This window comes from Perca fluviatilis, chromosome 16, assembly GCF_010015445.1.
Source record: "Perca fluviatilis chromosome 16, GENO_Pfluv_1.0, whole genome shotgun sequence".
NCBI lineage: Eukaryota > Metazoa > Chordata > Actinopteri > Perciformes > Percidae > Perca > Perca fluviatilis.
In genome coordinates this window covers 17,567,220-17,580,357 of record NC_053127.1, presented here as the reverse complement: position 1 = coordinate 17,580,357, position 13,138 = coordinate 17,567,220, and the positions used below count along the sequence as shown (strand labels likewise).

The 13,138-nt window shown below is 38.1% G+C and overlaps 2 protein-coding genes across 2 annotated transcripts in view; both read right to left on the bottom strand.

Annotated features, from left to right (window-relative positions):
* The window catches only part of LOC120544640 (Golgi SNAP receptor complex member 1-like), a 41,523-nt gene extending 33,781 nt beyond the window's left edge, over positions 1–7,742 (bottom strand). Inside the window, exons 1-6 of the mRNA XM_039778536.1 lie at positions 7,659–7,742; positions 6,484–6,607; positions 5,647–5,722; positions 4,951–5,058; positions 4,714–4,805; positions 2,606–2,680 (exon numbers count right to left, since the gene is read on the bottom strand). Coding sequence (XP_039634470.1) covers positions 2,606–2,680; positions 4,714–4,805; positions 4,951–5,058; positions 5,647–5,722; positions 6,484–6,607; positions 7,659–7,701 — 518 coding nt within the window. The 5' untranslated portion in view covers positions 7,702–7,742. The remainder of the gene's footprint in view (positions 1–2,605; positions 2,681–4,713; positions 4,806–4,950; positions 5,059–5,646; positions 5,723–6,483; positions 6,608–7,658) is intronic.
* Positions 7,743–9,406: 1,664 nt separating this feature from the next.
* Positions 9,407–11,588, bottom strand: cryba1b (crystallin, beta A1b). The gene is made up of 6 exons (XM_039778535.1): positions 11,473–11,588; positions 11,045–11,106; positions 10,767–10,885; positions 10,481–10,622; positions 10,241–10,383; positions 9,407–10,053 (listed from the first exon to the last, which is right to left on the bottom strand). The coding sequence occupies exons 1-6, from the start codon at positions 11,552–11,554 to the stop codon at positions 9,906–9,908; spliced, it is 696 nt and encodes a 231-aa protein (XP_039634469.1). The 5' UTR covers positions 11,555–11,588; the 3' UTR covers positions 9,407–9,905.
* Between the last annotated feature and the right edge of the window lie 1,550 nt (positions 11,589–13,138).

Genomic DNA, 13,138 nt, shown 5'->3' with positions numbered 1-13,138 from the left:
ATTGCCAAATGAGTTGCTACAAAGCTAATTAAGACTATCAGCTCCACACAACTCTGTCTGTATTTCTCAGTATGGCTATGTTCAGAAGATTGTGTCGTCTGGTGTTTTTCACGCACAGAAACTTGAGTGAAGATAATTACCTCTTCTGAAGAGTCCATTATGTTTTTTTAATCCTCTGTGTGCTCCTTGGCTACTAGCAAATGCGTGGAGGAGGGGTGACCGTTTTGTTGTCATTACTTAGAATTCCTCATGGGGGAGACAGAAACTACGCACTATAGCTTTAAGAAAATATTCTTTAGAAGGTATTGCTTAAATTGCTCCTGTATTTTGACCGTATTTAATTATTAAAAGAAAAGGGATAGGTGAATGTAATAGGTAATTTCAATAGGAAATATTTATTTATAAATATATGTATACAAGATGCATGTATGCAGAATAAAGCTGTTTCATAGATTGCAGTACATTGACCAAATCTTAACTCACTGCTGGTGTCTGTGACAGTTTTACTGTAAGTGATGAAGTCAAGTGAACTAATTGCTGAGCTGCTCAAATTATGTCTAATTTTGTTTATATAAGATGTAACTAAAGGTGTTAAAGTGATCATATTATGCTTATTTTCAGGTTCATAATTGTATTTAGATGTACCAGAATAGGTTTATGTGATTTAATTTTCAATAAACACCATATTTTTGTTGTACTGCACATTGCTGCAGTTCTTTTCAGCTAGTTTTACCTACAGAGTGAGGCATTACACTTCTGTTCCATCTTTGTTGGGAGTCGCACATGCACATTACCTAGGTCAGCACTGCTAGTTAGTCAGAAGCAGAGCATGAGGTGCGTGCCACGCTAGCAACTAGGCGAGCATTATAACGTGTGTTACAAAGTGACGCACGTTTGTCACGGAAGTAAAGGCTGGACTACAGTAGAGCTGTTTGGAGCAGTTTGTGAACAGTGTTTTCTGTTGGAGATGGTAAGTCCCTTTGGGGTGGACTTTGGGCTTTTTCACTTTGTAAACCTATAACATGCACAAAAAGATATATAACACAATAAAGGAAAGGGAAAAAGGCAAAAAGCATAATATGAGCACTTTAAGTAGTGATTAGAGACGATAAATCCATGGTATTCAATCATAAACCACAAGTATTTGACAAATAAAAAATGCAACCTGATGATTGATCGGTATAGGGCCGACCTGGGCATATTTTAATGGATCAGCATTGGCTTAAATAAAGCCGATCAAAATCTGATCTTTTCTTTACCATTATATACTGTGTTTTGTCCACCTCAGCATGCTAGTGTTGCAGAGTGGTTATCCTTTAAGACTGGTCTCTATAGTTCTCCCATACCAGTGAAAATTAGTTAAGTGTGTGAATGTGAAAAATAATTTGGCCCCTGCAATGCGAGTGACTCTGAATTCTGACACTTGTTAATTCTGTGAGTAACTTGATGACAGAACAAAATTAAACTTGTCTGTTGTGAGGTTTCTGTAGTTTCAACAACTCCAACATAGTGATAGGCCTCTAGCTGATTACATAACATGAATTTCAGGAGTCGCATTCTCTCAGTTGAATTTCATTCATATAATATCAATAATTGAAGCTTATAACGTAATATTTTTGACCTCATTATATGGATTAAATAGCTTGTGAAGAATAAGAAATGTCACATTAGGTAAGTTGTACATCTCAGGGTGTCAGACACATATTTAATCAACATTTAGATAAATATAAGTCGGACTCTATATTGGCAATATTAAAGGACTCAAATCTGGGCTAAAAAACTTGATTGTGACATCCCTACTAAAACATTTTGTTCTCTTCCTCTTTGCTAAGCTTTTCCACAACAAGTTGGGAAAATAATGCTGCGAGCAGTGGTAATTCACTTGATGTCTTCTGCTTGGGAACCTTCTCCTCACCACATCTTCTGGTTTACTTCTTCTCTTTCTTTTTGTTAACCTTCCTCTATTTGAGTGCTGTTGTGAGAAAGTGCTTGAGAAGTATATTATCAGCCACAAAGTTACGTGATTAACAACATGTCCAGTAAATCACTGACATGCATGTATGCATTACCACACACAAACACGAGCACATATAGTCACACCACACTACTCAGTCACAGGTAACCCAACAACTTCCTCAACAACTTTCATATGGTAGTTTTAGAACAAAGGCTACACTGATTAGGGTTAATTTTATTATTAGGTAGAAGATAATGGGCTTTCTAAGAACTTGTAGGTAAACCGTTTGATTTAAATCACTGTCAGTCTGCTGGTTCTCCATAAGGCGCACTGATCCCACTGGAGTCATTGTCATAATAGAGTCTCTGATACCAAAAGATAGAACAGAATAGAATACCACATACAAGCTACCACGCTACCTGGGCTGTATCTGCATTGTTAGAAGAAAGTAGTGTACATGCCATGGACACACATTTTTGGGAGGCACTATGTCATAGAGCATAAACTTCACACTCTGAAGTCAAATACTTAAATAGGGTGTAATAGGGTGCACTATATAGTAAATAAGGAGGGATTTTGGCTGTGGCCCTTGGCATTCTGTTCCAGTGTTTCTAAGTGATACTTTTTTTTTTTTAAGAAATCTCTTACTTTCTGAGATGTTCATGTTCCTTCAGGAAGAGCTCAGTCCTTCTGTTATTCACCCCTGTGCTGCTCTTGTAAGACCTGAGTAAGAAAACAGAAGAGAGAGAAACATTAAATGATGGGGAATTGTAATAGGATAAAGCAAATCAAACACTTCTATAGGGTATTTTTGTTTTACCTTTATTTGATAGAGACAGCAGCAATCCAGACAGGAAATGTGGGGTGAGAGAGAGAGAGAGAGAGAAAAAAAAAAAAAAAAAAAAAAAAAAAAAAAAAAAAAAAAAAAAAAAAAAAAAAAAAAAAAAAAGAGAGAGAGAGAGAGAGAGAGAGAGAGAGAGATACGGCATGCAACAAAGGTTCCGGACTAGAATCGAACCAGGTACACTTCAGTCCCACTAGGCTACCAGATGCCCCCATGCGACAACATTTATATAACAAGAAAGAGAGTCTATAGCCATGCTACCCATCATTAGTTTTGCATGTATTTGGTCAACAAATTATTAGAAAAACTAAAATGTTGTCATGATGAGGTCGCCACTAGATGAAAAGTTAAGGGATCACCAGTTATTACAATTCATCCTGAGGGAGTACATGATTGTGTGTAACTAATTTCATGGCAATCCATCCAGTAGTTGTTTAGACATTTCGCTAAAAAACATAAAAGTCAACCTCATAGTGGTGCCTGCCAATAACACAAGTGGTCAATTGGGTCTAAATTTAAAATGGTCACTCCATTGTTGTTGACATGTTAATTAACATTAATCCAGTTCAAACAAGGCCAACAATAGGTCTTCCTATCACATCCCCTGAAAGGTGAAGGGTCTATTTTTCACCATATCACAATTCATTTATATTTTTGTCAAATTATTATTTTATAGGAAGGATTTTTATCATAATGTTTCATAATGTAAAAAACATCCCGGCTGAGTGGACAATACGTTATTAAAAAGAAAGCTAATTATTCATACCTATCAAAAACCTTCCTTTTAATTAAAACATGTATGAATTCCCCATGAGATCTGGCTCTGTTTTTTTTTTGGTGCTTCCTGGAACCTAAAGCACAACAAATTACCCTTTAAGCAGCTTTGCAATTGGCTAAAAGAAGAAGTTGGCACCAAAAACAATTTTTTTTGCCCGGTCTTTGCTTCAGCCTAAAAGGGGTATTTCACTCCCTCCTATTAACTGATGCCTGGATGCTGATTATCTACTTCCTGCGTTAAGGCTTTTACGTGATTAGCTCTGCTTAACCCACAACTCTGTCCTCCATCTCTTATTTACACCATCCCCTCTCTATTTGGACTGATCATCAATTCTTCATCCATTATCTCTTCTGTTTGCCACCCTCCCTACTGTTCCTCCATACCTCTCGTCTCTATGAGGATAATTAAAATCGACTCTCATTATTTTTGTAATCAGTCAACATCAGATCAAGACAATGTCTGTGTCTTTTCCTCTCTGTGTGACTGCCTTGCTCTCCCTCTCCTCCCCTGATAAAGCATTTCTCTGTATCAGTCAGGCCAGTGGTAACCACTCTCCCTCAGTTTGGGCTGAATGAAAGCCTTGCGGTTTGATTTACTGTACAGGGCACTTAGGAAAGATATCCCCAGAGAGAGAGAGAGAGAGAGAGATACACACGCACAGAGAGAGACAGAGGGAGATCAGCTAATAAGCCTCTTATTAGAGGATGAAACATGATAAAAGGAATGAAGATTATCAAAGGGTGGGGGAATTCAGCAACAATCTGGACATTTCTGCCTCTCCCTGGTTAAGGATAACATAGCAAATGTCCACAAAGTAGGAGGGGGAAACGAAGGAAGAGAAAGGAAAAAAAAAGGAAGGAAGGCAAAGAAGGGAAGGAAAGATGAAAATCTAAGAAATAATATAGAGAAAAACCAGGATGGAAGGAAATAAGCGATTGCATCGGTCCTGCTGGATGTTGCATCCCAATTCACTCACAATGACAGTTACGGTGGATTCAAATGTTTGCCATATTGAAGAGTAGCGTTCTCCAATGATAGGGCATGCAATGTTGTGGTGAATGGAAAAAACCATAAGGAGGATAGCATTACATTTGCTAACAATATAGTTAACAACAGATGTATGAACGCACTTACTCAATGTCTCTGTGAACAGAGCCTAGTAGGTCCTCTCGCTCTCGCAGACTGTAGAAGTTGCTTTTGGTTTTGTGGAATTCATGAGTATAGTCCTATCGGATAAAACAACAGCCAAAATGTATTACAGTTTCAAAAATGTTTCTTCTTAAACATATGGAATATACTTAGAATGACTAACATGTGGAGCTGAAACACTTTTCAGCGTGAGAAAGTAATACAACAAAGTGAAGTATGTACCTGTAAAATGTCTCTGTGTCTCTGTAAGGTGTGCATCAATGCTGCGTTATGTGATGAAGCCCCCGGAGTGTTTGTGTATCCTGCCATCTTGTCATTGACTGCAGTAAGCTGCAAAACAAAAAAAAACAAGACAAAACTGAAAACAAGTAGCCATAAAAACAATGATTTTTTTTTAATAAGACAGCCCTGTAGAATTTGAATAACTTGGCAAGATTATAATTTAGACTATCAGACTACAGTCTAATTAATTTCAAAGTGAACATGAATGTATTATAATAACCATACACCTCAATGCTAACCTAGACTGTACAACCTGTAAAACTAACTGTAGTTCTCGCAGCATATAAAAACACAGGATAACACAATCAGCTTTGGTTGGCTGCTCACTTTGATTTGTATTGGAGAACAATTATTATAAATCAAACTCCCTTTGATATTTCTGGCATCACAGCTATTCCATCCCCTGGGTTTTAGGCTTCAACACCTGCTTCTGAAGAGGACCCTAAAATCCCTTCAACTATGTTAGCGAACATACTGTATATTCAATTCAATTTTATTTATAGTATCAAATCATAACAAGAGTTATTTCAAGACACTTACCAGATAGAGTAGGTCTAGACCACACTCTATAATTTACAAAGCCCCAACAATTCTAGTAATTCCAGTAATATCACAATTGTGTGATATTTGACTTACATTGGCCAATAGCTGCTCCAGCTCAGTAGTCATGGCCACGAGCATATTGTCTTGAAATGAGCCGGCAGAATCAGACCTGATTTAAGAATGAAGGGGGAAACGATGCGAAAGTTTAAGGTAAATGTTATTTTTTTTTCATTCAAACTATAAAAAATACAGTATAATGTATCGACAAAAAAACATGAATGCACAGACTACACAACACAATTAAACAGGAAAAAATTTCATTTCAACACCAATTTGTAAAACTGCATAGGATAAAATTATTGTGTCAAGAGTGGTCGGTGCTTGAAATGGTAATCGCTGTGTGTAGTGATGGGACATTCTGTGCTGAGGCTTCGGAGCGTGTGTCAAGAAATCGCGGAAGTTTTCCGTGAAGCGCGTATGGAGGCTAGTATCTTTTTAGGCAAATGACTAAGGTAGTTCTGGCAAAGCCTCGCCGTCCGTCCATACCGCGTGACTGGTTTAGGAAGTGGTTCGAATCTACACGGTTTTATTGTACATCCATGATCTACACGTGTATTGTGAGCAAATGAAGCCTCGAGAAATGAACCCTTTTGCGAACCAATTTGCTGAAAAGCTTTCATGCTTCATGAGGCTTCATCTCGCCATCACTAGCTGTGTGTTCATGATATTCTGTTGCCTAGTTAATGGCTAACAAAATAAATTGCTAATAGTTAAAAATACTAATTATCATATTATATCAGTTTTTCAGTAGAAATGTAAAAACAATGCTTTGCTAAATACAAAACCATGTGTTAATAGTAGTTAAATTATATATCCAAGGTCAGCAGAAGTCATCCATTGTTAAAATGAAGTGAGGAGTGTGCAGCTGACCTGCTGTCTCTTGTCTGCTGGTCCCGGTTGCTGTTGCTGCTGTTGTAGCTGGTGCAGAGCTTACTGAAGGAGACCAGCTTGAGGTCCAGCTCATTTTCCAGCTGTCTGGCCTGTTTACGCAAATCTGAGTGAAGAAAAAGCGAAACACTCAATACGAACATTTTAACATGGACGCAGACAAACTAAATAGTTAAAAAAAAAAAAGGCAATAAGAAGCAGAAAAGATAGAAGGCATCACATAGTCACCAAATAAAAAAAAAAAAAATCAATTCACATAGCAGACAGATCGGGCCCAGGTATGGCTTCCAGTTGGCACTGTTGGCATTTGGTTTGCAATGGCATGACCTATATAAGCCAAGCATGGCATGGTTTTTAAGATGGCAAACAAGAGATAGGCTTCAGTGTTTGACCCAGACATGAAATTCCACAGTTTGGGCCACATTGTTGTATCCAAAGGGAGACTCTCACTTTTGAGTAATGTTTTTAAAACAATTTTAGAAGCTATGAAATCCCTATGGATTGAATCAGCACATATCAGTAATTTACCTTGTTGGAGGATTACAGCTTGCCAGTCATTAGTACATGAAAGCTAGCTATGTGTGGTGAACATTAACTTGGTAATGAGTTAATCAAATCGTAAAGAAATGAATGACAATATGTGCAAACATCAATGCTAGGTTAAGGATTACCATTGTGACTCTGAAACCAAAAATACAACAAATGTTGAGCAGGACTCGTTTTTCACTCCTAAAGAGAGGCAATAATTGATGTAAGACATTTTGCTCCAGTGATTTGCCAGTCCAGTCAGAGAGACTGAGGGGAAATTACACAAAGTTGAAGTTATTTTAAAACCCTAAAATATTTGTGACCTTGGAGAAAACATTCGGGGCTGGAGCCCCCAGAGCCACACCCCCGCCACCCCTACCACACTTCAGACAGCAGTATGATAGTTAACCGCTAATAACAGTAACTTTTCAAATAGACGTTAGCGGAAAACAAGCTAACAGGTTAGCTTATAACCAGCTAAAGGTATCTTTATATCCGTGCGGATATAAAGTTTATTAACGTAACGTCTTACGGAACATGTTAAATGTGTTTAACCTGAGTCGACAACGAACAATAAAAGATATACATGCGGACAGTTGTTGTAAATTAGATACTGTAACATGATTTACCTTCCCAATAGTTGCTGCTGGTTGCCATGTTTGTTGTTGACATGTCATCAGCCGTCAAGGAAATACAACTGTCGCAAATTCCAATTTCAGCTACAGCGTCCTCCGGTGGTTTCCGGCCGCAAGCGAACCACTTATAGAAAATCAATAACTCTCAGCGAGGACGTTCACTCATTATTATCCCTGGGGTTAAAATGTGAAACACGATAGCATAGGCCTATAGGCTTGTTGCTTAATGATTGAAATACACTCATCGCTGGACGATGTCAGGGAAAACATAATAAAATAGTAATATAATACTAAACTATAATACCCCATTACAAGTTCTGCATTAACATTTCACAGTTGTAAAAGAACAGAAGTATTATTAGTAGAATCTTCTCTAAAGCAAAACTTAAAGCATGATCATCAGACAAAATGGCCCATCATTATGGGCTATTACTGGGTTACTCAGAAACTTGTCTTCTGATTCTGTTGTGGCTTTGGGTCTGCCAGATCTCTTCCTGTCAGAGTTTCCCCCAGTTTCTAAGTGCCTTTTGATGGTGAAGAACACTGTACTCACTGACACCTTGACTTTCTTCGCAATTTCTCTGTAGGAAAGACCAATATTCTTATGTGTTATGATGGTCTGTCTCTCTTCCATTGTTAATTGCTTTTTTCCCGCCATTTTTATAGCAACACACTACTTTCTGCAGTACAATACTGTTAAAATAATGCTCACGAGGGTACGGTACCACAGTGTGTTCCAACAATACTTTTATACAAACAGAGGGGGTTGTAAGTAATCCAGACAAGTTGGAACACCTGTGGGAATTGGTAGCACCAACTTTCAAAGCGTTGTTAACCCATTTCTTGTTCCCTGAAAAAGGCCTTTTTGTAAAATTCTGAAATTTACATTACTTTTTTTTAACCTCAGGCAGTTCACCACTTACCTTTGTACCATTTCAAGCTATTCATTGGACTTGAACTGCTAAAATTTCAATAAAAAACTAGAAAAATGGACAATAGACAAAAATGTTTGACCAGTAGTGTGTATATATATATATATATATATATATATATATATATATATATATATATATATATATATATATATATATATATATATATATATTATACAGTCATTGCCGTATAAAAATTGTGTTAAATACTTTCCACTACTACAGGCCTATTATGAAAAGAGTATTACAGATAGATGCAAATAGCAAGAAAATGAAAAGGTATTTCAGCTTAAATGCAGGTGGAAGAAATGGAAATTTGACTTCTTGTGTATACTATAGCTCCTTTTAAAACTCATCCAAAAAAGAAACTGAAATTGAAATTGGCTATTTCTGGAGGAGCTTTTCCATCAATAGGATGTGAGGACTGAGGTACATTTCCCATATTGTCCACAAACGTGGCTCACAACATGGACTCATTTTAATCTATCTTAATGTTAGTTTATTCGTCAATCTTAGACTTAAACTTCTTAAACTGTAACCATCCATTAATTTATAATGTTTAGTTTAGATGGATTAGTATTCAGTAGACATGTAACTGCACAGGTCAAACTCAAATGCAGTTTGTGTGTGAATTTAACCCATTAATGTTTTTTTTTTTTTAATCTAATTCTTGATTGACATCATATATATTCTAACTTATTCCAGCTCTTCATTTAAGCACTATGATTTGAATGTCACCGGCGGCGTCAAAGTGTCAGTAGAGAAAGAAAAGACACAGATGTAATGTAATTAAGGTACATGTCACTCGTATTGTGAATATCTCTGTTTCTTTGCTCATTCTTTTTATTCATCGTCTTGAACACAGGCAGTCATGGAAATCACAGTAACAGCAAGACTGGTGATCGTGTTGATGTAGAAGACAATGATGACGATGATGATAATGATGATGCCATCAATGGTGGAGATGAAAAAGAGCAAAAACTTGCGATTTACCGTTCTGCAGAAAACCTTGGCAGATGAGGCCTCACTTTCACACTGATTCAGCTTTTTCTCTCAATTCATTGTCATTCCTATGTTCTGTCTTTCTTACATCTTTCTTTTCTTTTGTGATGTTTCTTTAAAAAATGCAAAAGTGCTGTGAACAACTGACACCAGTAAGCACCTGAAGTCCAGCCCGGGATCCTGCTTTGACCAACGGAGCCGGGGAGATGGGGGTTAGGGGAGAGGAGGGAGAGAAGGAGGGGTGGAAGTGCAGGAGGAGGGAGAAGAGGAGGAGGAGATAAGGAAGTGTGATAGAAGCGCTGCCCTCTCAGTGCTGGATCCTCCTGATGGACTGAATCTGGGGAGTCTGGGAGTGAGAGCCAAACTCACGATAACACTTGTACTCTCCTCCGCGACAGTCACACTCCATGATGTACTGGTAGCCACGGTAGCCAGGGTATTGGTAGCACACAAAGCTGCAGGAAAAAAAGAACATACTTAAATGCATACAAATCAAGTATAAACTTAAAAATAGTTATGTATATAGCTGAAGTTGTCCAAAGCAGATTCTTAGATCCAGCCAGTGTGTGTTTGTAGCTCACTGTTACTCAGGACTAGCTGAAGGTATATAGCGCTTCACATCAAAAAACACGATGGACTTACGCTCCACTCTGAATGTGCATGGATCCAACCTCGTTGTTCATCCAGCCCATGGCCTGCAGAGAGGGGTAGTCATCACACAGCTCGAACTGACGACCGGTCATGTTCTCCATCTCGAAGATGGTCATGCGGGACTCCTTGTGGTTCTGTTCAAATGAGGAGAGAGGGGGTTTAGCACAATTTGAGATAAAGCTCAGCCTAAAGTGGACTGAGGGCTGTTACTGTGCTGCATGATAAACCTACAGCACAGCAGATGGGCCTGAAAGAGATCATCCTCTCAATGCGGTAGGAGTTGCTGCCACTGTAGGCCTCAAAGCGAGGGTAGTCTCCCTTCTCCAGGACAAACTGTTGGCCGCAGAAGCTGGAGTGCTCGTAGCCCACCCAGCTGAAAGCGGAGAGTGAAAATAATAAAATCAGAAACCAAGGAAATATAAAATCAGCACAATTTCAAAATAAAAAAAAAAGATGCTTAGTTTTTAAATCCGCTTTAGCATTTCAAAAAGTGAGGAAGTGTTCTTTGGGTACTCACGCGCCACACTCAACCTTCAGGGAGCGGATGTTCTCCATCCCACACTCCATGATGTTCTGGCAGCAGGCAGTGAACTCCATACGCCTGCCCTGGAAGTACTCCTGATCGTACACGGTGATCTGTAAAACACAAAAAAATGAATGAAGGCGAATCTGACACAGTTGAGTTAGCCTAACAAAAGACACAATTGAAAGGGTGCCAAATCATGCATTGGAACTTCTTCTTACTCCCTGTGCTGATGGGTTATGTAGTGTTAAGCGTGTACACCATATGCTTACCTTCCAAGGGCCCATGGGCATGGGATTTGTCTGAGCCATTTTGTTTTGTTTTGCTGTAGTACCTGTGGGGAAATACACAGACAGTCAGACTACACTAAAAAACAAATCTGTATAATAAATTACCACCTATTCCTCATCCTGTCTGGTACTCTGGGTGGCATTTTAGCTTTCTCAGAGGCTTGTACCTCACTCCCAGGTTTCTCACGAGACATACTGTATAAGCCTATAACTTTCAGCCACCTATTTCCTTTCCTTGATTTGTATTAAAAAACCCTTATTTGCAGTAATTGTAATAAACAAGCCTTTCTGTCTTCACTGCAACCAATCAAGGCTCCCTGTTTTTAGTTGATATATTACATCAGAGACCCTTACTACATCATGCCCATAGATTTGGAAACTGTACTGTATTGTCCACTGGTTTGACCTACCCAAACTGGTGAACTGTGTATCGCAGGAGTTCCACTGAACGGTCTGCAGAGATGGTGTGTATGGGGGTATATATACACCCATGGGTGACGGGCAGGGGGGAAGGCACGCCTGGACTCGTGTCAGCACTTTGCTTTGGACTCCATTGTGTTGTTGTGTGAGCCACAGAGGGGTTAACACACAGACACACAGTGATTCATGCAAACACAAAGAGGGCACACATCTACACTGCTCTGTGATTAATCTATATTTTGGGGAAAAACAGTAAAGCTTTCTCCACCAGTTTGTAGATCAGTTATCAAATATAGTGAAATCATAGTTCAGTTTTAAAACACGTTATGTTGCTGTTTTGATATAGTTTAAATTCAATCTTGATTAAATCTAAGGTTTTTGTTAGTAATCATTTACACTAACAGCATATTATAAAGGAATACTGTGATTTATCAAATGAAAAAATAATGACACTTAGTAAAAAGAGGCAAATTCTCCAAAAGCTACTTTTCAGGCACCCTTGGAAAGATTTGCATGCCATTTGTTGCAAAAACTCCAAATAAAGGCATATAGACAATACTAATCAATCATTGGCCAATTAGTCAGTATCTCTTTACATTATTAGCTAATTACATGTATTTAACCAATCACATGCTTGACTCTTGGGATGCTATCATGAATGATAATAACCTTCAGTCTGTAATACAAATATTTATTATATATATATTTCCTCATTGTATTGTATGACGTCATAGTGTGTTGTGAGTTTGTCTCAACACCACCAACTCAGATTGACTTTGTTTATCAATACATGTGCAGCATGTGTATCAGAGATCCTGATATTTGTTTGTCAAGACTCAGAACAATTGTTTGTCTCCATCCTGTGTTGACTCATTTGAAAATGCATTTCAACGGCAATCTCATTTCCTAAAACTTGAATACAAAGTTTCATGACAGCTGGAAAAACTTGATCAATGACGTTAACACTGGATTTGAAATAGGAAGATGGTGGCCATGTTGGAAATCCAATCAGGCTCTTTTATGTATCATAACAAATGCAGCAATTTATGGTGAATCAAGAGAGTCGGATGGGTGTTCATATATATATATACATTTTTATCAAAAAGCAGCCAGTCCAAACAGACTCACACTGTCTGTGAACACCAGCAGAGGACATGCGTTTGTGGTATAAATGTGAGTTGTGAATGAATGTACCTGTTGCTAATTTAGGAAAACCTGTCCAAGTGAATAAATCAACAATGAAGGTTAGCAGGGGGGATGGCAATGGCACCAACTGAAAAGGCAAACTGTATTGGCTTGAAAGGCCTTATTGGCAAGAGTGGTAGCACGTTGGCATCGACTGATGTTATTGGAAGTTTCACTTTTAGGTAGCAGCGTGAATAGATTATTATTACACAGGGAAAATATAGTGGTAGTTCTATGAACAAAAAAATACTTTTTAAACTTTTGATTTATCTGTACCATGCTTTTAAATACACTATTGTTAAAGCCGTTCATGTTTTACAACTTATTTAATGTATTCTGAATCAAAATGTATGTTTGTCAGTGTTTTACAGTGTTCTTTATTGTATCATCAAAGCAGGAAAGCATAGAGTAAACAACACAGAGAGAGCAGCTGGTAGGTACATCCTCTTCTTTCCTCTAGCTGCACTGGAC